This window comes from Eutrigla gurnardus (assembly GCF_963514095.1).
Source record: "Eutrigla gurnardus genome assembly, chromosome: 3".
Lineage (NCBI taxonomy): Eukaryota > Metazoa > Chordata > Actinopteri > Perciformes > Triglidae > Eutrigla > Eutrigla gurnardus.
The window spans coordinates 21,763,391-21,786,814 of NC_139917.1; the positions used below are offsets into that span (position 1 = coordinate 21,763,391).

Below are 23,424 nucleotides of genomic sequence, written 5' to 3' on the forward strand. Positions count from 1 at the left end.
GGAGTGGTCAGGAGAGGGGGTGGGTGCTGGTCGTCTCTGACCAATCACAGAGCAGGGACAACACGTCCAGATTGCAATAGACAACTGTTCTCTAAATTATTATTTTTTTGCTTGAATGGTCAAATTACAAGGACAAGCAGTAGCAAATCTTTTAGCCATGTTTATTCTGATCTCCTTCGTGTTGTTCAAACTGTGATGCCGTTTTTTTATTAACAAAGATTTGGTTAATAAAAGTTTATTACATCAACTACAGGTTTGTACAATATATGACACCATTTTTAATTGTAGTCTTTTCAATATCTTTTTAGCTTTTGTGAGAATTCCTTCAAAAAAAAACACACAGCGGCTACTGGGTGAGTTTGTTTACTGGCTTTACTCGCAAACGTGGCAAGAAAATACTTGAGAAGAGGATAAAAAAAAAAAATTTTTTTTGCTTAATTCTAAGGGAGTAAAAAGGGAAAATGTGCTGTACGTGACAAAACCCATATAACCCATATGGAAGTATTTTTGTCATCCAAATTCACACCACCAGATGGAGCTGAAAACATGTGCAGATAAGGTTGATGATGGCCAATCTCTCTTCAGGTGCCCTTGATATTTAGCAGCCAACCATCTTCTGACTTACATCCCTGCAAACCTTTGATGCTCATGCTGGGGCGCTATCCATGTTTTTACACTATTTCTGGATTATTATTATCCCCTTTACTGAGCTACTGGTTCCTCTTTTCTCATCGTGGCATAAAAATGATCTGATGGGCCATTATTAAAGTTTCACTCTCCCTGGACAGGTCACCAGGTCATCACTGACACGTAGAGACATACAACCAGTCACGTGTCGTCACCGATGGACCGTCCTTTCAGCTACACAATCACACATTTCAAACAAATTTATCTTTGGGTTCACTCATGAAAAGATGATGCTTTCAGAGTGAGCACGTCCTAATGACTCATCTTGACTCAGAGAGACAGCTACTCATGAGTGGGTGTTTTTTTTTTAGCTCATTCCCTACTTAAATAAGTTAGTGTATTTGCTGTTTAAACAGAACATTAATGAGAGATGTGTATAACGCTTACAAAACTACAGACGTGTATTTGGTAGCACTTGTTAGCATTTATTTTGACACAAAATCCACAGTTGTTGGATTCGCAGGTGTCTATGTCCAACAAGGTAGGATTCCCAATGAGCATCAATGAAAAAAACAATGACTCAAATGGAAGAAACCTAAACACAACCCCACCTTCTGTAAAAAAAGAAAGAAAGAAAAAAACACTACATGTGTTTAACTAGAAACGGGAGAGCATCTCATTGTTTAGCTTTTACATCAGAGTATGCATCAGAAATCTCTACGCTATACACCAAGATACAAAATGAACTTGATGTTCATGATAACATAAACATGTTTGGATATTTATATATACACAAATATCATGTTAACAAATACCAACAACAATCGACTTTGGCTTCATCATAAGCGACAATGATTTAACAGCACAACAACACGGCCGGCGATAACTCTCTCACACATGCGTACGACACACTGAAGAGCTGCAGGTGCACAAGGATACCCTCAAAGACAACCACAATTTGTAGCAATATTAATCTGAACTACTCCACATACAATCACATATAGATACTTCTATAAATTCTGCTGTCTTGTAGCTGCAGGAGTAAAAGGAGAACACTTTGTTTCACGGGAACAGGGTTTGATGTTTTGATGGTTTTTTCCCCCCAAGGAAAACCAGTTCAGCTGTACCAACGTGGGCTCTCTTTTTTTCTTCTTCGATTCTCGGCATTACAAAATAAAGTCAGTACAAATATAGAGTAAATGCTATCTTCATAAGGAGAAGTAAACAGTCCTTTGCAGTCAAAACTCAGCGAGGTAACAGTCTTATATCAGGCCTTGGCCTTCTGTGGCAATGAGGGTTTGAGTTTGGGCATTTTGTTGCTAAAGAAAATCCAACTAGTTCTATAAACATTGAACTCGGATCAGTTTGGCTTCAATGTAATATCAGAGCTGGGTTAAAACTAGTCCATTTGTGCCTCGTGTGTTACAGATACATTCGAATCACAGAGTTAAACGTGGAAAAATAGACACCTGAAATATCCATAAGGTCATTTAACGTTTTCAGAATCAGAATCCCCAAATCACGCAGCGGACATATTGTTGCTCTCCTCAATATTTTTGAATGTGCAACATATTTGGCCTCTCCATTGACAATATGTGACATGTTTCATGGCCAAATAAATGCATTATTTGATATTAAATAAGAGAAAGAAACACAAATCAATCAACAATCAAATTCAACAGATACATTTTTTTACGTTTGGTTCCCATCGTACAAATGAAGCGAGGACATGTCGCAAGTTTGTGTGCAATCGGCAACAGAGCTGCCACTTGGGAAATGGCATAAGGTCTTTTATATCAGATTTTTAATCCAAATGGACAGGGGAGTCCAGAAGAATACAGATATACTTTCAGAACAGCTATTTAGCTCTGTGACCCAAATGTAATGAAAACACATGAGAGGCACAAACTCGGGCTAGAGCCAGATAATCTGAGTTTGCACTTGGGAGAAACCTTAAGCCAAAGGCATTTAAAATGCGCTGTTATATACAATCAAGGGCCTCTGCCCAGCACAGCTCACGGATCAGTTATAAAGAGGTAAATGTCTTTTTTTCACAACAGTTAATTTCCTATTAACCAGCATTGACTAGAGTAAGGAAAAATGTGTGAATACTATTGCTAAATACTATTTTTGCAAGTCTCACATGTACTGCGTACTGTGTCTGTTTTAAAAAAGAGACTGCTAAGCACTGCGAGAAAATGTTTGCCCATTTGATGTACGACTATACAAATTTACAGTAAACACACACACAGCAGCCGTAACCTATAGAATGCCCAACGGGAAGTCTGTTTTCATCTAGGCACCACACATTTTGATTCACATACATTAGCTTTAAGTAATGAGAACAATACATGACCAGTCTTTGCCCCAAAAAATAAATGTACAGCAGCCAAAAGGCTTTTATGTTGATATGTTCAGAGGGTGAAGGGTCTCCGTCAGAGCCTCGGTCACCTCCGAGACACACCTGTGAGTCACTGCAGAAGAGCGTAGAATGGAGTTGGTCAGAGGACGTCAAAATGACCTTCATAACGAATCCAAACTCGGAAAAACCCAGATGCAACACGAATCGTCTGGGTCCACAATTGAGTTGAAAACCTTTCCTTCAGGCGTTAGACAATAAAGTTGGCGTTGCAGCGAGGCAAAGGACACAACAAAGTGGCCTCAATGAACAAGAGAGATAATTGTCTCATCAAAGCTGCAGCGAAATAAACATATTCTCCTTTTCTAAATCGTGTTCTACGCTTCAGTTCATTTTGTACAGCGAAGTAATTACAAGAGAATACATGTGTGCTATTCCCACAGCTAAGAACAGGATCGTCTTGACATAATCCTAGGAAGTACAGAGCATTACTCAAGGGTATCAACCTCACACTGAGGCAGAGACTACTCTCTACTGACGGACACTGTACAACTGAACATCAACGGACAGATTTTACATACAAAAACAGGATCAACAGGGATACGTTTAAAGGATAGCAGGCCGAGAAGTGACCACGTTTGGCCACAGCTCTAGAGGCCTTTAAACCTTCTACCTTTATACCTTTTGATTCCTTACAAGAAATACTTGGACACAGACAGACATTACAATGGGCACTTCATTTCAAAGTGTCTTCTCAAATCCCACACCCGCCAAACGGTTTTGTCTCGCTGCAGTTTTTCCAGAGGATTTCAATCAAGCTATAAAAAAATTCTCCATAAACAATTTAAGTGTAATCCTCTTTTTTTTTTGTTGCAATGCATAACCTTTTACATTCATTATCAGTGATGGGATTAGGCTTAAAGTTTCTGCCTTGTAAAACTCAACAGTCCGTCCATGGAGGAATCAGATTTACATTGCCTTGCAAAAAAAATGGCAACCGCCAACCAGGAACATGGTCAAACACATGAAATCTGAAGTCAAACAGTCAGTTCATTGTACAGTGTAATCATGTCTGTGCAAACAGTCTGAAACAACAACGATGTATAATCAAAATACCATTTTAAAGCTTTACCACCCACACGTTATAATTAATGTTTGCACCCCTTTTCCTTTAGGGAGCAACATAAGACACAATGTATAAAACGCACACTTTGTGAATCACTCATTATAGTTCCCTTCTTATTTTTTGATTATATTATATTAAAGTAGGCTTTTGAAAAGTCACCCTACAACAACAAAAAAGGTCACAGGTTAGTCAAGTCTTCAATGGTTGTGAACCTCTTCAAAAAATAGACTCCAGAACTGTTCAGTGTAAATATATCTATATATGATTAACAGTCTCTGTAATTGCTGCAGGATGATTCGAGTAATATGGTCCATTAGCAGCGGTTCCCAACCTTTTCGTTTTGTGACCCTTGAAAATTAAAGAATAGAATTCGTGACCCCTCACACATTGCATATGTCAAGACTTTGTGAGAAGGTCAACTAAATATTGATTTTCGCTTATCGGATTGTTTAATTTGAAGAACTTTTCAATGCCCAGAGAGGTCAAACAAAGGATTCAGGAAGCATGAGCATATCATTGGTAGAATTCTGTGTTTCTTCTTTCTCATACTGTAATTCATCACAACCTCTCTGATTTATCTTGGGACCCCCAGGGTTGGCAACCACTGATTATTCAGGGTTTTCCTTTTCAAGGAGCTCAGATGCTATTTTAGGAATGCTGTGTCATGCAGAGAAAATAGAGGTGAAAACTAAATGTGAGAGGGACATGGGGATGTTGACACAAAGCTACTGGTAAGTGGATTTGGTTAGCATGTGGGAAAATGGACAGAGAAGTAGCAATTCATTAGCATTTTCACCACTTTACAGAAGATATGCCTTTGCCTAAACCATCAATAAATAAACTACAAAATGGGACTTTCGGGTGTCGGATTCTCTTGGAGTTTCTCATTTGAAAACAGAGGAAAATGAGGATCCATTACTCATCCCGTCCCCAACCATTTAAAGCAAGACCTACAAGACTTTTCTTAAACTTCTCACCTGCTAGCCTTTATCTATGAAGATACTATCAAGCATAAATAACATCTCACTTTCCCCCCACTTGTTGGACTACATATCACAGGCTGTCAGCTTACGAGGACTCCACAGAGACGATGCCTCGCCTGTCTTCTGGATGATACTGGTGGACAAAGAGACGTGGCCACGCTGTCCAGCGCAGTCGTCCAAGAGCGGTGACTAAGCGGAGGCCTTCTCTCGGAGGGAACAGTCCACGCTGTCGTGCAGCATGTCTGCCCTCTCCTCTTCCTTCAGAGCCTCTTTTCCTCCTTTCCCAAAATGCCCCTTCTGGAGTTCCTCTTCCTCTCGTTCCTCTCTCTTCACATGGCAACGACATACCTCGATGCCCGAGTCACCTGTAAGCCGCCGATGCCGGAAATGATCCTCCTCGTCGTCCTCATCTTCCTCTTCCTCTTCCTCCTCCTCTTTGTCTTGCTTTTGTCCCTCCTTGTTGCTGCAATGTGTGAAAACGGACACATTTGAAGAGAAAAAAGCCTGTTTAGGGGGAGACAGAGTGGGCCTATGGGTTGGACCATAAGGCAATGCCTCTTCTTCTTTCTCTCTTTGATGGGCTACGGCTCCAAGTGGGTCGGACAGGATGAAAGGATGGACTTGACCAGGAGGGAGGGAAGATAACAGAATGAGGGGAGAAAGTGGGAGGAGAGAAGGGTGTGAAGGATGAGAGTGTAAAGGAAGAGAGAGTGGTGGAGCTGCGGGCGAGACTCCTTCACTGCCATTAGAAGACCATCTTTGTACCGGTACAACATCTGGAGTGGACGCGGGTATAACATCAGGTGGAATCTGTGTGGGAGAAGAAGTTGGTGTGAAGTTGGCGCCGACCCTCGGCATGACAGCACAGTCGCCTCCAGCTTCACTGGGTGTGGAGATGTGGCTGCTGTCGTATGTTTCGTCTGTCACTTGGACAGAGAAGGAGGTGCTGCAGGGGGAGGTGAGGGAGCACGACTCGCAGGAGCAGCTGGTGTAGTTGTCGGAGCTCTGGGAGGAAGTGAGGCCACTGGGACCGGGGCCCAGATAGGGAGGGCAGGGGTGACGGTGGTGGTGATGATGGGGGTACGAGGAGCTGGGACTCCCCATGGCACCTCCCTGCAGGGCAAAGACGGAGCTGTAAGGCGGAGGAGGGGTGCTGGGCTGCGCCACCACCTCCTCATAGGAGGGCAACTTGAAGGAAGCCAGAAAACCTGTGACAAAAGAGAATGTGTTTCAATATATTAAACACTGTTTTTACCGAGACACAAGCATGGTTTTAAACGTTCTCCGAGTCTGCAGTTCCCCTGACAGTATACCAACACAATCCAAAATCAAATGTGACAATGTAAGTGTGAAATAGAATGTCATACTGAGGTCCAGCATTGAGGAAGGGTAGTTGCAGGCTCCGTTATAGGCAATCAGATTGATCTCCCTCTGTCTCTGCTGCTGTTGGATCCTCAGCTTGGCCCGGCGGTGGCGATAAGCACAGAAACAGCTGAAGAGTATCAGCATCGTCCACAACAGCCAGAACCCTGCAGAGAACAGGAAATAAGCCCGACACGAACCCAGCATCATGATTTATGTAAACAAAAGTGTTGTGCATAGTACCGCTCACAATAGTAGTGTTTTTTAGAGAGAGATTTCATGTCGTTTTTATTTTACATCTGGTCAAAGTGTTATATAAAAAGAAGAAAGTATCAAAGCTCTCAATCCATGGAGCAATACACAGCCCGTGTTCAGAAACCTTGCCTTTAAAAGAGCGATCAGGATTTCTTGTCACAACTATACCATATATATAGATCATAGTTAAATGTACAATGTTAAATGATCCTGTGAATTGACCAAGAAAAACCTACAAGTGACTCTTAAAATCCACCTCTCAGATTTAATCCGAGAGCATTCCAATATGCAGTCTAAGACGGTTGTTTGGTGCCTCCTAGTGTTTAATCAATATATTTGACCATGGCAGCATTTTTTGTTTGATTTCTAATCAAATAATGAAAGGTAATGTGCAGAGAGAAGGTAGTCCAAAAAGGTAATTACTGAATGCATCCTGGACTGTATAACAAATGTGACAAGACCATGTCTATATGAACACAATGGAGAAGAAGTCCTTCAGTTGACTCACACCAGAGTTCATAATAGTAGGTACAGCAGCCTGTCTCTCCGCAGCAGTGCCCCGTTTCACACAGGTAACCTGGATTGTTGTTTACCCCAGGACAGTACTTGGGACTGACCACAGGCTGGCTACCAGAACCCCCGTGATGCTTCACCACCTAGTGGACAAAACACGGCATCACGTATCACCACAGTGAAAATCTTGTCACTGCAATGATTAAGTTGTAATGGTCGCTATGGCTACGATCCTCCATTTGACAGATGACAGTATGAGCATGAGGAATAACATTAGTATTGACCTAAGGTCAACCTATTAGGTGATCCAGAGCATTTGACAAGAAAAGCCATCTCCATGACAACTGAGCAAACTATCTGTCGATGAAGAGCATTGGGAGGGGGGAGCATACAAGCCATAAATACATGCACTAGCCGTAATTAAATAAATATGAAATATTGTCACTAGTATTCTGTTTTGGCCTTCACCAATTACTGGAAATATCTGGCTCTTCAGCTGCTTTATGCTCCACTATGTTTACCAGTCAGTAAGTCTGTCTGTCTGTTTGGTGCTGCTGTGCAGGTAGTGTACAGTATTACAAAAAAAAACAATCTATAAAAAGCTATAAACTGACTGGATTGAAATGAGACTGAACTAAAACAGTAAAATGGTCGGCCATAAAAACCAAAACATTGAGCTACTACAGGTCAATATTACAAAAAAAAGAAAACTCACACCTTATTAACTGTGTGTATGTCAGCCTCCTTCGGGGAAAAAGCCACCTAAAATGAGAAATGGGAGGACCTCTGTGAACGTTACAGTTGCATCTTAATCATTTGCAAAGGAGAGAAGCAAGTGCAGAACCAAACGCAGATATTAAATATGAAGTGTTTGACACATCATAAAAAGATGGCAAATATCTATACTTGGGAAGAAAAATCAAGATGAGCTCAGACACTTGCAACGCCATAAACCACAATAATAATGCAGCAAGGAGAGGTTGCTAAATCTGTCATGGACATACTCCACACATGAGAATGAGAAGTGCTAACAAATCATTATGCATTGCCATAGCAACCACTCTGTTGGCTTGGAGGCTTCTTTTTTTTTTTTTTTTTACTCATGTGGACAATGTTTTATGCTATCCAGTGGTATTGTGTGGTATTGAATGTTTAATTGCGGTCGAAGGTCGAGCTCCCTACCGTGGCAGCTTCAGGCCCGTCCAGCCCCTGCAGGGACATGGTCATCTGGTGACAGAGGTACAATTGTTAAGAAGGAGCCGTAGAGAGAGATATTATACATTCAAAATGGTGAGGAATAAACAAAAGATTGGCATTTGATGTTAAAATGGACAAGGACACATATTTCACGAGAGACAAATTATTCTGTGCTGTCATTCTAGTAATCAAGCGTGACAAAAAAAAGCTACTAAAGGCAGTTTCCAGTGTGACTAAGCTGGTTACCCTACACTCCGGGCTTTTCAAGGAGCCGGGAAGGTCAATGGCTTTTTAACAAAACCCATTTCTCCTCTGCGGTACGAGACAGCAGAAAGGAGGCACCAATTCCAATTCCCTGCCACGCTTCATTTCCCTTTCCTCTTTTCTTTCAAATTAACACATGCATGCAAAAGGTACACCTCCAAAATTGTGAGGAATAAAATCAACAATTAACTAGTTCAGTCTATAACATGTCAGAAAATAGAGAAAAACACCAATTATGCACGCCCAAAGGCCAAGGGGACATGCTCAGATTGCTTGTTTTGCCTGACAAACACTCTTTGTGCAAGAAAAGCAAGAAAAACACACAATCCTTACAATTCAGAAGCTGTAATCAGCAGATGTGTGGCATTTTTTACCTGACAAATTAATTCATAAATCAATTATTTAAATATAAAAAAAATTCTGTTGACCAATAAAACATTCAAACACTAAAGCGTACACATTTATAAGAAACATCTGGTCATTTTTAAAAAGAATATCGGTATTCCTCGTGGGATTATTTTTGACAAGGATGGCGTCCGAGCAGGCAATGAAACCTACAGCAATCACACAGGATCACACGCCTCTGTAAATGTCAGTCAGGCCCACAGTGAGTAAAGGGAAAATGTGCCTGCGTGTGTGCAGCTGGATGTGGGGCCACTGTCAAAAACAATGTGGAGACGCTGGACGCTGCAGCCATGTAAATGAGACCTCTTTTGTTAATAACTGGCTGCTGGTAATGTAGTCAGCACAGGGAACAATGTTGGCCACAGTGCATGTGTGTGTGTGTGTGTGTGTGTGTGTGTGTGTGTGTACATGCATACATGCTGGTGCAGCTATTAACAGGTTCAGGTAATTACAACTCCTTAATTTACAAAGTGCAAAATGACAATGAGCCAAAGATTTACCAGCAGCTAAATCCACACGCTGGCCTGAGGCCGCGCACATAATAATAGTAGCTGTTAGTTAGCCTGGAGACAAATATATTTACTGTAGTACATCATTAACAACTGGGCAGAGTACACGCTTCTTCAACACCTGAAGCATCCACAGGTTTATCACTATTGCATAACACAACGTTGTGGTGGTCATGAACAGATAACCTCGAGAAATAGTAACTTATTGTTTATGAAAACATTTTATCACTTTAACTAAATAAGCCAAAGTGCTCAAATCCAGTTGTGCACAACGGACAAGAACTTTGCGCTCATGAACTATTCTAAAACTGGAAACTATCTGACCAAAGAATAAGTCAAGTAGAAGTCTGAACAAACATGGGTTCAATATTCACACTATCGAATACCAAGATATGAATCTATTTTTATTCATGAAGTAGTTAAAAATGTATTTTTTATCTACTTTTCTACAACTAACAATAGACAAGTAAGGTCACACTGCCTATCCAACTGTCAATATAATCTCGGGTGGTTCATAAGCAAGCTTTCATACGGTTATGAAAGTCGGAGTTGAGAGAGTTTCAAAAGAGAGCCGAGTTCCTGTGGTGAGTCCACCACACGGCGAGGAGAGCACACACATGGGTGTGAAGTGATCATTCAGACTTCCCCTAAGACAACGGAACAAACCACAAATGATTTCTATCCCTGAGGTCCCTCGGCTCTCCATAGCATAACCACACACACACACACACACACACAATTTTGAAACATGCCAGTTTATGTGTCAAGATTGAGATCATTCCTCTGCCAAACAAACCTAAACACTGAGTCAATAGGAGGCTCGAGGGTGTAAGACAACATTTAAAATGTCGCCATTAAGTTAAAAGATATTTCAGTCGACAACATTCAAGTGAGAACAGGCCCAGGAAGCATGCCATTACATTATGATGTCAAGATTATGTCCAACTTTGTATAAAGCCGGCAAGAACATTTTAAGGCGGCTGTATTTTTTTAAGGCGGCTGGTGAGGTTTAAGAGATACACTTTCATTGTCGGACTGAATTAAAAAGAGACAGTTTTTTGCTACACTGAAGAAAAAGGCCATGTACATATATAAAGTCAGACGCTGCATCTTTCTGTGATGATATACAAACCAGGTTCTTTACATGAATTAAAAAATAAAATGCCATGGACTTGACACACTCTTAGAACAAAACCAAATGTACGAGTCACAATGACTGGCTGAACATCTCTTGCAAATAAATATATGTAATCCAATGAAGCTTTCATTGTTAATGTCCATCATAAATACATTTGTACAGGCCTAAATATTTACATTAATGTCCTGAATCAGCAGTATGTTCTTCAGCAGAGCAAGCAGCTGTACATTAGATGTATTGGTCTATAAGGGTCTGGCAGGTAAAGCTCTTTTAAATCACACCTGCATAAATTAGAGTTATATCCTTGGTGCATTACAGCAGATTTTCTCAGCTACTTTGCTTGAATCAAGGAATCAGGTTAAAATCTACCTGCATGTTTCAGCAACACAAGTCAACAATTTCGCAAATTACTAGTGAAATCTATAGCCTACTATATGACTAATAACATGTTATTATTCTCAGAGAAAGTTGTCTGTGATGGTCCTCTCAATTCAGAAAGGTGAGATTAGTGACCTTACAGTAAATTCTGAAATATGTGTCCAATGTTTCCATAATTGTCAGGGCAGTTGTAATGCTCAGTGGACGGCCCATGCTTCTACAACGTATTTTTGCAAATGTTGTACCACAGACGAATAGAAACCCACTGACTTTACTGAAACATTTTGCTGCTGCAGTGCAATAAATGCACCGTTTGTCCTCAAGATACACGTCAATGGGGGAAAAAGATACAACAACTCAAAATGAAGAAATGAAAAGACAGATGGGTACGGAACAAGTTGAGTCGTCGCCGTCAACAACAACAACAACAACAACAACAACAACAACAACACGGACAGACGGAGGAAAGCGTGTTGCTCTGCAGACTGAAGCCCAGCTGTTGGCAGCGGTGTTTGTGTCAAAGGAGAGAAAAAGCCGTGCAGTGCATGAACGTTACCTCCTCAGCCGTCAGCCCGAAACAGAATGTCAACCTGTTATCTGGATCCATGACGAGAGCTGAATGCCAAGCTAACGAGCGGAAAATGCAAATGCAACAGTGGGATGTTATTCCGCTAAGCCCCCATCACCGCTGTCCCGCTCCACAGACGCGGCGGCCTCCCCCATCCGCCATTGCCCGGAACGGACAGGACGGACGCCCCTCCCAGACTCCGCTGCGCACACACGCTTTCGAGTCCCAGCAGGGCCAGGTTCCCTGTGTGTGTGTGTGTTTTATGGACGGGTGTCGTAGTGCAGACGGGTCCTGTCGTCGACCGCCGTGTGCTGTAGTGACATAAAGATCTTTTACTCTTTGTGCTCGCGGAGAGGGTCGGAGCCGTGCATGATGTCATGCTTCTCCAGCCCCTAGATATACTTGTATGGGAGCGCTGCGGCTTTGATTGGCCGGAGCTCCCAGCAACAGCCGCACGGAGGCTGCACGGACACACACACACACACACACACACACACACACACACACACCGCAGCTTTGTTAACTACTGTTGGGAATGACACACCTGTGTGCGTTTAGAATATAGCATAGCATAGTTGTACACGATTGTTAACTGCACAGTTTTGCTCACTGCTGATTGAGCCAGACGTTGTCTAAAGGCCTTTAACGTTTAACGTTATGAAAATCAAACATTTTATTGTAAATAATCATAAAATTAACATTACTCAATTGCAAGTAGCAAAGGTAAACAACGTAGGCCTATTATTCTGTTAGGTGTATTTATTTATAAATGATGGTTGAATCAGCCTCAAACTTGTATTTATTTTAAAATGTTAAGTATATTTTCTTCTGAAATATGAAAAAAAAAAACAAGCTTCCTCAAAATGGTGTCACCTAACATATAGCCTAGGTTAGCTAACGTTAACGGTTAACCTTTAGCTAAAACTGTTTGCTACGCAGCTCCTTTGGCCATCTTTTATTTGTTTATTAAAAATATGTATGTATATATATATATATATATATATATATATATATGTGTGTGTGTGTGTGTGTGTGTGTGTGTGTGTGTGTGTGTGTGTGTGTGTGTGTTATAATTCTAGACTTTTATAGTATCCTAACACTAAGTTAGCTGCTAGCTATGACTTCTGTAACGTTAGTCAAACAACTAGTTAACGTTAAACAAGCTATCCTTGCTAGCATAATAATGTTAGCTTCCCAGATTCCTCTATGATGGAAATGTATAGCTAACTAGCTAACGAAGTAATTGGCAGGAGGAAAAGTACAGAATTAAAAATGCAGACTAATTTAAGTAACAAAAGTCATTTAAAAAATACTTACAGAATGCAAAATGCATTTTATAGAGCATGTTGATGTTGGTAAAGAACATGAAACAGAACAGAACAACTCTCTGAAATGAAATAGTGTACACGTATAAAGTATCAATTAAGATATTTAAGTTTAATATTTAAGTTTAATATTTAAGTTTAATGTTTAATTTTTACATTTGAGTAGCCTAAATGAAGGCTTACTTAGTTATGATAAAATGTGGTAGCCTGTCATAACCAGGGCCACTTTAAAAATAGTTTTGAATCTCAGTGGAAATATTCCTGGCAAATAAAACTGAAATACAAATCATGAAATCTATATTTACATAGGTGTAATTCCTATTTTTTGTTTTGGTGGTATGTAGTGGAAATGGTTTGAGAAGATGATCAGCGTCCATGTTATTCTGCTATGTATCTTGATCCACATCACAGCCAAACCCTGCAGGGTAGAAGATCCAGGTCCATCAGTGACAGTTTGCGTCGTTTTGTCAATAGAGGGCAGCAGACTACATGCTTTTGCATTTTCCTGGCTTACTTGCTTGTCCACTTCTCTCTCTTTCTCTCTCATGACACAAAAGGGGAACAAGGATCTCTAAAGTATTTCCACTGCCCCACCTATTGTTTCTCCCCATATTTCATACCTGTGGTTGAAAACACTCACGGCGAAATACAAGTTTGAGCTCTTACTCACCAGTATTGGTGGTGCATTTGAGTGTAAACACCTTCTGTATTAAAGGGAACAATAAATAACAGGGTGTGATAGCCCCTTGGAGTTGTTGTGTTAAAGCAGCAATGGGTGTGAATTAGTTGGTAACCACATGGTCCATGCCATGTCAATGAGCCACAAGCAGACAGGAATTTGTAGAGAGTCATTTTTCACAACTGATGGTATCTCTGCACTAAAAACAGATGGAACAAGTTTGTTAAATAAGAACTACAAGGAGATCAAACAAAGCAACCTCCTGTAGCTTAGCAATACTTAGTATAATAGAGATTAGTACTTTTATTCTTGTGAGAAATAAGAGATAAATACTGAAAATCTTGCATCAGAAAACTTTAAAAAAAACAACACACATGAGTTAATACTGATTTACTGTTATATATTCTACACATTGAAGAGAAGATGTTTGGTCAACTCGTTCGCTCACTCACATAATGACAGAATGTGACAAAACACACTTCCTCTGACACATCTCAGCACTGCACGTAAGCATGTGGACATCCGAACACAGGCATACCAACAACAAACCCATACTTAATGTTAATGTGTGTCAGGGAAGTTATGTTAATTCCAGTGAAAATAAATACATACATACACTGTGCTGTGGTAAAGAAAAATACAATGTTTGTTCATAGCCTCTTCTAAATTATGAACTAATTCATTCAGGCCTGCTAGAGCTGTATCAGACATTTCATAAGCTGTTGTTAGAACACGCACAATCAACCAGAGGAAAGTCCAAATTAAACCCATTTTATGGTTTGTTTTCCTCTCCAAGGCACGGTTACATATGTGATGTATGCAGTAATTACTCCTGTCAATTACTTTATGCCTTCTTTATGCCTTTATAGCCGAAGAATATGTAACGTAAATTGCAAACTGGCATTTAGTGTGTGAGATGTGGTCTTGTAGCACGTCTCCATCCTCCTCTCTCTCTCTCTCTCTTCCTCTCTTTAATCTCACATCAGAGTCATTACCCCTTTTCTATAGCTTCACAAGGAGTAGCATGAAAAAATGTGACATACAAAGTGTGTTTCTCATATTCACCTCCATTCTCACAAACAGGTATTTTTTGGAGTTAAAAGTGACCGTTGAGGGGAGACTTATTTGAGTCAACAGACACATTTGCGGTTCAAAAGACATAATTACAGTCATTAGATCGTTTGTTGCCATGCTGGTGATTTATTTTCTGCTTTCTGGAAATTAAGAGTGCGTTTCAACCAATGACAGACCCTTAAACATGACCCTGTCAACTGCTAATGAAGTTGCAGGATTTTAAATGTACTTCTGCTAATATATCATTATTCACAATATGTATACATGTTTTTACTTAAGGTGAATGCATGTGTACAATAGAAATATCAGTTTGTTCCCTCTTCATTCCACCTTCTGATCAAATCTCACTTGCAAAACCGCTTCCTTCTGGAGAAATGTCCACGGTCATATGTAAAGCTCACGGTCCCGTCGCTCACAGCTCACACAATGGCTGCTGTATGACAGCATGGAGGGGATGACACAACACAGGTTGTTTTGTGTGAGATTAGATGCACAAACTCAAGAGTTCATGCTGCAGTCTTTGACACACTTGTCAAAAATGAAAGCCCTTATAAGAGGGTAAGGAATGTTTTTCCTGTGACTACACGGTTGCTGTGTTATTTTCAAACCTGCCCATCAAATGGTGGTCATATGTCTTCACAATTATGTCACCCTAAAAAACTTATAGGGAAAAGCACAAGTCGTGCAACTTTAAACTTCCTTTTTCTTTCCAATTACTCAACAGAAAGTCCACAAATCAACCACCAAAGCTTAATAATTTGCTAATGCTGGGAAATGCAAAGTGGCCTGGTGCTGCAAAAACAACGTGCATCTGCCTGCACTTACCACATTGTCAAGTCACATCCTGTGCCTCATGGACATGTGACATTTAAAAATGCCACTGTAAATGACAGCACAGCACATGGTGATGGATCCCTGAAGGGGAGAGAAACATTCCATGTACTTTGCATTAACACCGGCCATTTTCCAAAGCAAAGAGGAGCGCCGAGCTTTTTGCTTACCTGCATGTTAATTAGAGAACATACGTGGCGTGTTGGTGTGTTTTCTCCATGTGCCTGTGATAACATGTTCATCTCAGAAAGCTTAACATTTGAATTTTCTGCAAGCCTGTATATTCTCTTTATGTTGCGGCCCTTTTGCCGGCCTTAATTTGCACCGTATTTGAATTGACACAAGGACATGCAAAGCCACAGGTTCTTTATTTACTGAGGTGCCTAACCAGAGATGTACAGATAATAGTGGATCAATGCTGGAGTTCAACACACCGAGACAATTTGATTGTTGAATTCAGCACCTCCTGTTCTTGTTTTTCTATTATAAACACATTGCTTAAGGGCCCTAAAACAAGCCACAAAGGATGGAGACTACAACTTAGATGCTTACAGCAAATTGAGACCAGACACTTATGAATCTTCTTCATTTTACATCTTCACTGAAAGACGTAATGTTGCATAACTGTCATTTTTGGGAATCGTTTAGGGCATCATGTTGTTGTCACACAAATATTAAAAAGGAAGATACTGTAAGTGCACTATATAGGGGGTGATGAAGACATGCCCCCTAAAAGGATCCTCCACCAGCTGCCACTGGTTAAGTCAGACCCAGTCGCTGGATCAGTGTCATTGGCCTCTTTGTTTGAAGTATGCATGCAGCGTGTTATCGACAGCATTGTAAATCAGCTGTCCCTCTGCTAATATACTACAGCTGTCAAACAGAACTACAAGGAGACAGACACACACAAAACTATTTCCCTGATGTTTGTTGAAGGATCACAGGACTAATCTGGCTGCAAACATTTGTCTTTATGTGCCGTAGTGCCGTCCTACACCGACCACACACAAACCCAACACAGAAACTAACACAATGCACATTATGAGCCCATATGTTTATATGCAAAACACAGCAGGGCCTTTTTGCTTACGTGCCATTCCAACTTTATGATGCGTTCTCATTCAGCTGGACACATAATTATGCTGATGAGAGCCCAAACATTGTGCGGTATTTGGTTCCACGGAGACACAACAGTTGGATTAATGTGAGTCACTATCTCTTGGAAAGAGAGCACACCCTGACTCTGATCAATAATGAGCTGGCAGTAAAGATCTGCTGTCTGGGCACAAACTTCTCACAGACCAAGCTTCCGTTTTTTTTCTCCCCTGCAATATTATTTATTTATATTTTCACATGAAAGTATTGTTTCCATGTGAAAACAGTTGATGCGAACATAATGTATTGAGACAAACACTGGTTTTCTCAGAAAGCACATGTGACTGACGGCCTGTTTTGCACCCCTACTTTCCGGTTGCGCTGTTTAACAGCGGATTAAACTGACAGACCCCCCCCCCCCCCCCCCCCTCAGCACACACACACACACACACACACACACACACAGTCTGGAACCACAGGCCAAACAGAGGTTCATGACAAGTCCTGGCAAGTCATCCGTAGTTAACTTAATGAGGGTGGAGGAGACCTTGACTCTCACACACACACACACACACACACACACACACACACACACACACACACACACACACACACACACACACACTCAAGCCCATGCTATCAAACATGATTATCATGCCATTGAGTGTAAGAACCAAAACATCATATGAGAAGACTATCAGGTTACCTCACGCTGCAGCCTGAACTCCAAAGCTTCACATTGGAGTACCATGACCAAAGAAAACAAACAGGATGTAGTTTATTATAAACCCAAGACTTATGTTGTGATATTTTTTGTTTACTTGCAGTTTAAAAAGGATTAACTACTGAGCCATGCGCATCCCTAAGTAAGCTTGTGTGACATTTCTTTTTTTGTACGAAGGACACAGGTGTCAAATGTATTTTTATGTAATAAATGGGAGTAAAAGGGGACATTTTCCTGGTTCATATTTGTGTTTTTGGTTCTTACAATAACATTTTTACCGGTATATGCATTATTTTTCTCACACTGTCTTAGAATATACCTGTAGGCCTATTTACCCTCTATCTGAAACATTTTAGCCCATTTCAACGGAATTGCGTTGCTAGGTAACAGCTTGCTCCGTGTGTATTTCCTGTCAGCTGATGTCATTCACATAAGCTGTGTCCCAATTCAGCGGCGGCATCCTTCGGATGCTGTCACAGCAGCTGCCACAAGACCGTCCCATTTCAAAGACTCCTTCAAACGCAGCCTTTCCCCCCCCCCCGATTCAGAGGATCTAACTGATGGATCCTTCACAGCCCGACTTAACCAAAGATGCATCGTGCGCCAGTGACGATCGGATTTTAATCAACATGGTGTCGAGCGGATCAGCAGCAGGAGATGTGGCAGAATACACAAAATATTATCTCTGGCTCCATTTTATTCATTTAATGTTAGTTACCTCGTCTATGCCTTTGCTTGTCAACTGCAGCTGGTTGCTAAGCGACGGGAGTGGCAAAGGGTGAGGGCGGGAACAGCTGGTGACACAAACAGGAAAACCTCTGTAGACTGTCATGATCTGGGGTGTTGTTATTTGCTTTCCCCCGTTTTGTACTTCTGTCTTGTGTTGAGATTTGGGTTCCTGATTTATTTTGTAGTTTTTGTCTCCTGTGTTGGTTTCGTGTTTTGTACTTCCTGGTCCCTTGACTCCCCCACCCTCTTGTGTTGAGTACCTACCTGCCCTAATTTGTTTCACCTGTGCCTCGTCAGCTCCTTGTGTATAATGTCTGTGTGTTTCCCCTGTCGGATTGTTGGTTCGTTGTTTTGCCACCCTGGTTCTTGATGTCGTGTTGCTTGTGTTCCCGCGTCAAGCCTTCCTGTGTCCTTTTTGTTGTTTTGTTTAAGCTTTCGTCTTCTGTTGGAATGATCCCGTTTCTTTGAATGCTATTTTTTGCCCTTGTGGCCTCCCTCAGTTTGGACTTTGTTTTGTCAGTGAAAATAAACATTTTTGTCATTTACCTTTTTGTCTCCGCCTGCGTTTGGGTGCAACCATTTGACACAGACCATCTCATTTTGCGAATGCTTCAGCCTTCGTGGTCTAGGAGGATGCAGCCGCTGACACAACTATACCCTGCAACTGGAAATAAACAGGGACACATTTAGAAAGTTTACATTTCAAGCTGTGAAGTGGTCTATATAATGTAAAGTTGTGACATCACAACTGTACAATAATCCTGACCGCTCGTTCAAAGGCGCAGCGTCTGAATACGTGGCCGTGTGTATTTCTCCGTGGATTGAGCTTGTCGAACTTTCACACTATTTATATAGCATCTACTGTATACCTGCTTTCTGATTAAAAAAGATCACCTTTTATAATATGGGACCTTTAAAATAAGCTCATAATATAGTGCTTTTGGAAGCTGCCCTTCAGTCTATTTCTGATGTACTTGCTTTAATATGCACACAGCAGTGACAGGGACAAACAGAATATTTCAAAGAGAAGAGATGAAACCCACAATTGGCCAAACTCCTGGCTAGAATGACTAAAGTATTGCAGGACATGAGGGGTAAAGAACGGGGGAAGAGAATCGAAAGATTTAAACAGAGAAGGGAAAAATCATGAACAGTTAAAAACTGGGCCCCCATGTCAGCACAATTCCTCCCTTTACCCCATTGTTGTCCACTCCCTCCAGGACCTTGATGTCTTTCTCCAGTGTTTGCTGCTGACATAAGGCTTTTGTTTCAGCCCGGCACAAAAACAAGAGGAACCCAGAGGACCATCAGACCTCGGAGAGGAACAGAGAGGCACTACAAGGACAACAAGTTCGCCGAGCTGAGTTGCACCACTACCTGCTGAAAGCTAGTCAGCAGAGGAAAGCCCACTTCTGTTTCCCAATCCAAACTTCTTTGAGTTAAGAGTTCAATGACACCGTTTCAAAGATTGATTCAAGTTTCACCGCTGCAGCCGAATTCTGATAGCCAACACACAACACACAGTACTTAAAATACACCCAAAGAGGAAAAACATTTTGTCTGTTCTGCAGCCGGTTTTTCATGGCATCTGGTGAGAAGAAAAAATAAAGAAAGTGTCAATATGGTATCTATAAAAAGGGACCGGCTGAGATTAAAACAGGCACCCTTTGTGCAAAATTTCGAGCAGATTTTGAGGCTTGTACTTTTCTGTGTCACACCTGCTTTCGGTGACACAAGATGAAAGTGTGCCTTCAAGGAGTAACGCTTTTTGCAAAAGCCCACTAATATGTTGTTTTCAGTCTGACTCACAGGAAAACATCTCTCAAGTGATCTTGGCATCTAATTTAGGCCTCTTTCGTCTTTCTCCCTTCCTTGCCGTTTTCTTGCTGAACATTTCAATCCAGTGAATTCCTTGCTGGCCTGAATCCACCACTGACTCTCAGTTTTCCCCTTCTCCCCTGCTCTGGTGCTCTCTATTTTCTTTCTTTTTTTTCTCTCTCCTGTGGAGTCCTGAGACACAGTGACCCACTTCCAGTTCCTTCCTCTCTCCGAAGCAGAGTGTGCATAAATGTTAAAGCTAACGGTTTTTGTTTTTGCAGCATTTTCTGCTCATACGCCACCGCCCCCAACCCCGTGCTCTCGCTCTCTCTCTCCCATACAACACTCCCACCCCCACTCACTCTCTCTCTCTGCATGACTGAGGGAAGCGTCCGGTTTGCAAGTGTGAGTGAATAGGGATCTTTGCCATGAGTCATTACCAGGGGATCCCTGGCAGTCGGCTGTACCCCTCCTCTGCATGCAAGGAATGCTTGCTAGATACACTGCAGCCTTAATGAAAGGGTCACTTATTCGGATGCAGACAGCAGAACTTTATGAAAGTTTGATAGACAGCAGGGTGTTGACAAAGAAAAGCAATTTTTAAAAAATGAGGATTTTTCCATGCACAAGTCCATCCAGAACACCAGAAAATTGACAGTCGTTTTTTTTATGAGTTCTTTTTTCCCTTTTTTTTTTTTTTTCTTTTTTAGGTGTGCACAGCTGCACTTTGGGGCTGTGGAAACATTTGCAGGCACGCACAGAGCTCTGGCTTTCTGACACACTGTCATTAAACATGTATGCACGCCATGCAACCTGTGTTAAACCTATACCTGCTGCACAATCCATTATCACATAAAAGAATGAGGCAGAAGAGGCTTCCCTTCTCTCTCTCTCTCTCTCTCTCTCTCTCTCTCTCTCTCTCTCTCTCTCTCTCTCTCTCATCGATTCTTCCCCCGTTGTTTCTTCTACCTTTCTTCGTGACTCCAGCCTCCCCTGCCTCTTGTTTTTCTCCCTCATTCCCTCTACCGTCCCCCATGGCTGAGTCTGGCAGGGCCACGGGTTCAAAGACGTGCAAGCACCAGAATGTAGGTCAGCCATCGGTGCTGAGTTACCGATTAGAAACAGCTGTGTGTTTGTGGGCCATTCTCTCCGTCTGCTGAGGCCAGCAGCCATCGCAAAAGCCATACTGAGTTATAACTTTACTGTCCAAGTGCCTCCCTGCTCAGAAAGCCCTGTGCTTTGTTTCACGTTCCTCCCCTAAAAATGATGAATAAGGGGATGGCATGAGCTTGTTGGTTTTGAACAGCCCTTATGAACCGTGGTTTGAATTCAAACAAATGTTTTCAATCATGCTGATCACTGCTGTTCTTCTGATCTCTATACGTGCAGAAAATAGAAAAATGGGTGAGCATGTTTCCCCTCTTGTTGTCCTTTCAAAAATATCCTTGTTGTCCTTAAAAAAAAAAAACACCCCTGGAGGTTTGCAGCTATATATCTGTGGTTCTGTCTATTGTTTTCTAATGAAAACATTGCTCAACTGCAGAATGTGTTTTCCTCCTGCTGCTCTGGACAATAGCTGATGTGTAACATGAATTCTCCAGCGAGCGCCTGGGTTGAGTCAAAGCCGCGATGAAGGTGAAACTTATACTAGCATGTCTGGATTAGCCCCCCCATGCCCTTCCAGCCCTGCGCTGGCTCTTATATACACATATACACACACAGCACCTGGGGGTAATTACCTGTCACGTCTCATGGGGATGCCACCTGTCAGGGGCCTCAGCGCGTGTATGGAGCAGAGAAAGATGGCTTATTTTTCTAGAGAGGAGTGGCGGGCATATAAATCTTCGCATTCAGTATCATACAAGACCCCCTCCCCGAAGTCGGAGAGAAAAACACACAAGCAAGAAGACGAAGTTGTGCGTGAGGAAAGTGAAGCAGTGGAAGAGTACAGCAGGAAGAGAGCGGCGATGACTCCTCACAGTCCAGACCCTTTAACACCCCTCCCTCCGCTGCCAGCTCAGCAGCGGATATGAGCCAAACCCTGTACCTTGCAGCTGTGGGCCTGACATGCCAGATGGGCAAAATAATGCACACCGACAACCAAAAACATGCAACGTGCGTGTGTGTGCGCGTTGCAGGCGTACAAAGAGCATGAACAAAGGTTCACATGCAATCAGTCACAAAAACAAATGTTGCACTGTGGAATGGACCCTGTTACGGCGGTAAGATGGGAGCAATTATAGTGACGTGTTGCCTCTGACAGTTGCCCCCGCCACGCCCTGTGTGCATGTAGGTTACTTTGTGACGTTCCATCTGTAATTATCTATAATTTGTTTCTTAGGTGACATTGTTGGTAACACAGTAACCATACAGATTGACAAAAAGTCTGTATATTTGTGTTTCTCCCCAGTGTAAAAACTAAAAAACTTTAAAGGCACCTTCCAGGCCTACAGGAGGAGATTACTTTTGGGTGGAGGAGTTTCGACTGAATGCACGGAAATGCAGCGTAAACAGGTCACAGAGGTCAGAGGCAACGGCACACCGGGGATTTGTAACTCCAGACGTTCTGACAAGGATACTCAGTGGGGTATCGGACTCGAGTCTAAAAACTAGGACCGGTCCTTCAGTTCTCCTCTTTCTTGTTTCATCTAGAGGCCGCTCTCATTTTCTTATATTCCTCCATTATCAGAAGAGAATCACATCTATTGGTGGGTGGTCTGTCGCTAACCTTCTCCACTGCCCACCCACAAGAGAAGATAGGCCTGGTTTGCATATTTATAAGGAGGATGTTTGTTGTTAGAGAGCCGTTGTTTGAGTGTATGAATTAGCTTAAGTTAGCCAGTTGCCATGGTCACGGATATGGTTGTTTTATTTGAGCCCATTCAACCCCTCTCTGACACACACACACCATCCCACCCCCTCCCTTGAGTTTCATTGGCTATATGGCTGTTTTACGTGGTGGTGTTGCTGTCTTGCTTCCAGTCTGTTAAAAAAAAAAAAAAACTTATTGAACCAACAAATGACAGGGGAAAAAAAGTGATTGTGTCACTGATTTTCTTTGACAAATGTACCATCAACGATCTTTGAAGACAGGAGCCCTGCACACTCATGCATTAACATCACAGGAGTTCCTGGTCCCATGGAGGACACAACAAGGTGTTGTCATGTGGCATCGAGCATGAGACAGGAAGGACCAAGCCACCGTCGTAACACCGCAGCACATATGACAGCAGGGCAGAGGAACTGAGGAACCCAGGAACCTGGAGACTGTCCAGGTGACCGGTGCCAGATGAATAGTTCAACCTGTGAACAGACGTCAACTCTGTGGGCAGAACCGCATAGATCGAGAAAGCAGGACAGGGGAGTGGACACAAATGAGAGAATGCATGGGATGGGAGGGGAAAGTCTTGTACATGGTCTTTATGTTCAGACCCACAATATGGTGCAATAAAATTGTCAAGTGAC

General features: G+C 42.0%; 2 protein-coding genes across 4 annotated transcripts in view; one reads left to right on the plus strand and one right to left on the minus strand.

Moving 5' to 3' along the window:
- The window catches only part of mxd4 (MAX dimerization protein 4), a 122,762-nt gene that overhangs the window by 71,090 nt on the left and 28,248 nt on the right, over positions 1 to 23,424 (plus strand). The window lies entirely within an intron of this gene.
- Positions 1,734 to 22,155, minus strand: LOC311010775 (uncharacterized protein). 3 transcript variants are annotated; one of them, XM_084005410.1, is made up of 7 exons: positions 21,699 to 22,155; positions 18,688 to 18,805; positions 8,408 to 8,452; positions 7,943 to 7,987; positions 7,221 to 7,368; positions 6,463 to 6,624; positions 1,734 to 6,303 (listed from the first exon to the last, which is right to left on the minus strand). In XM_084005410.1, exons 2-7 carry the CDS (start codon positions 18,733 to 18,735, stop codon positions 5,285 to 5,287), a joined length of 1,467 nt encoding a protein of 488 aa, XP_083861536.1. In that variant the 5' UTR covers positions 18,736 to 18,805; positions 21,699 to 22,155; the 3' UTR covers positions 1,734 to 5,284. The 3 variants fall into 3 exon arrangements, with proteins under 3 accessions (XP_083861536.1, XP_083861535.1, XP_083861537.1); XM_084005409.1 differs by lacking the exons at positions 18,688 to 18,805; positions 21,699 to 22,155 and adding an exon at positions 11,673 to 11,872; XM_084005411.1 differs by lacking the exons at positions 7,943 to 7,987; positions 8,408 to 8,452; positions 18,688 to 18,805; positions 21,699 to 22,155 and having other exon boundaries at positions 7,223 to 7,364.

Bases quoted from the DNA above. Each gene is read 5' to 3' on its own strand.
- LOC311010775 (XM_084005409.1), bottom strand. From the start codon at position 11,723: ATGGATCCAGATAACAGGTTGACATTCTGTTTCGGGCTGACGGCTGAG. The intron at 7,369-7,942 runs GTGTGAGTTTTC...TTTGTCCACTAG, and splicing joins ACATACACACAGTTAATAAG to GTGGTGAAGCATCACGGGGG. The intron at 6,625-7,220 runs GTGAGTCAACTG...TGTTCTCTGCAG, and splicing joins CTACTATTATGAACTCTGGT to GGTTCTGGCTGTTGTGGACG.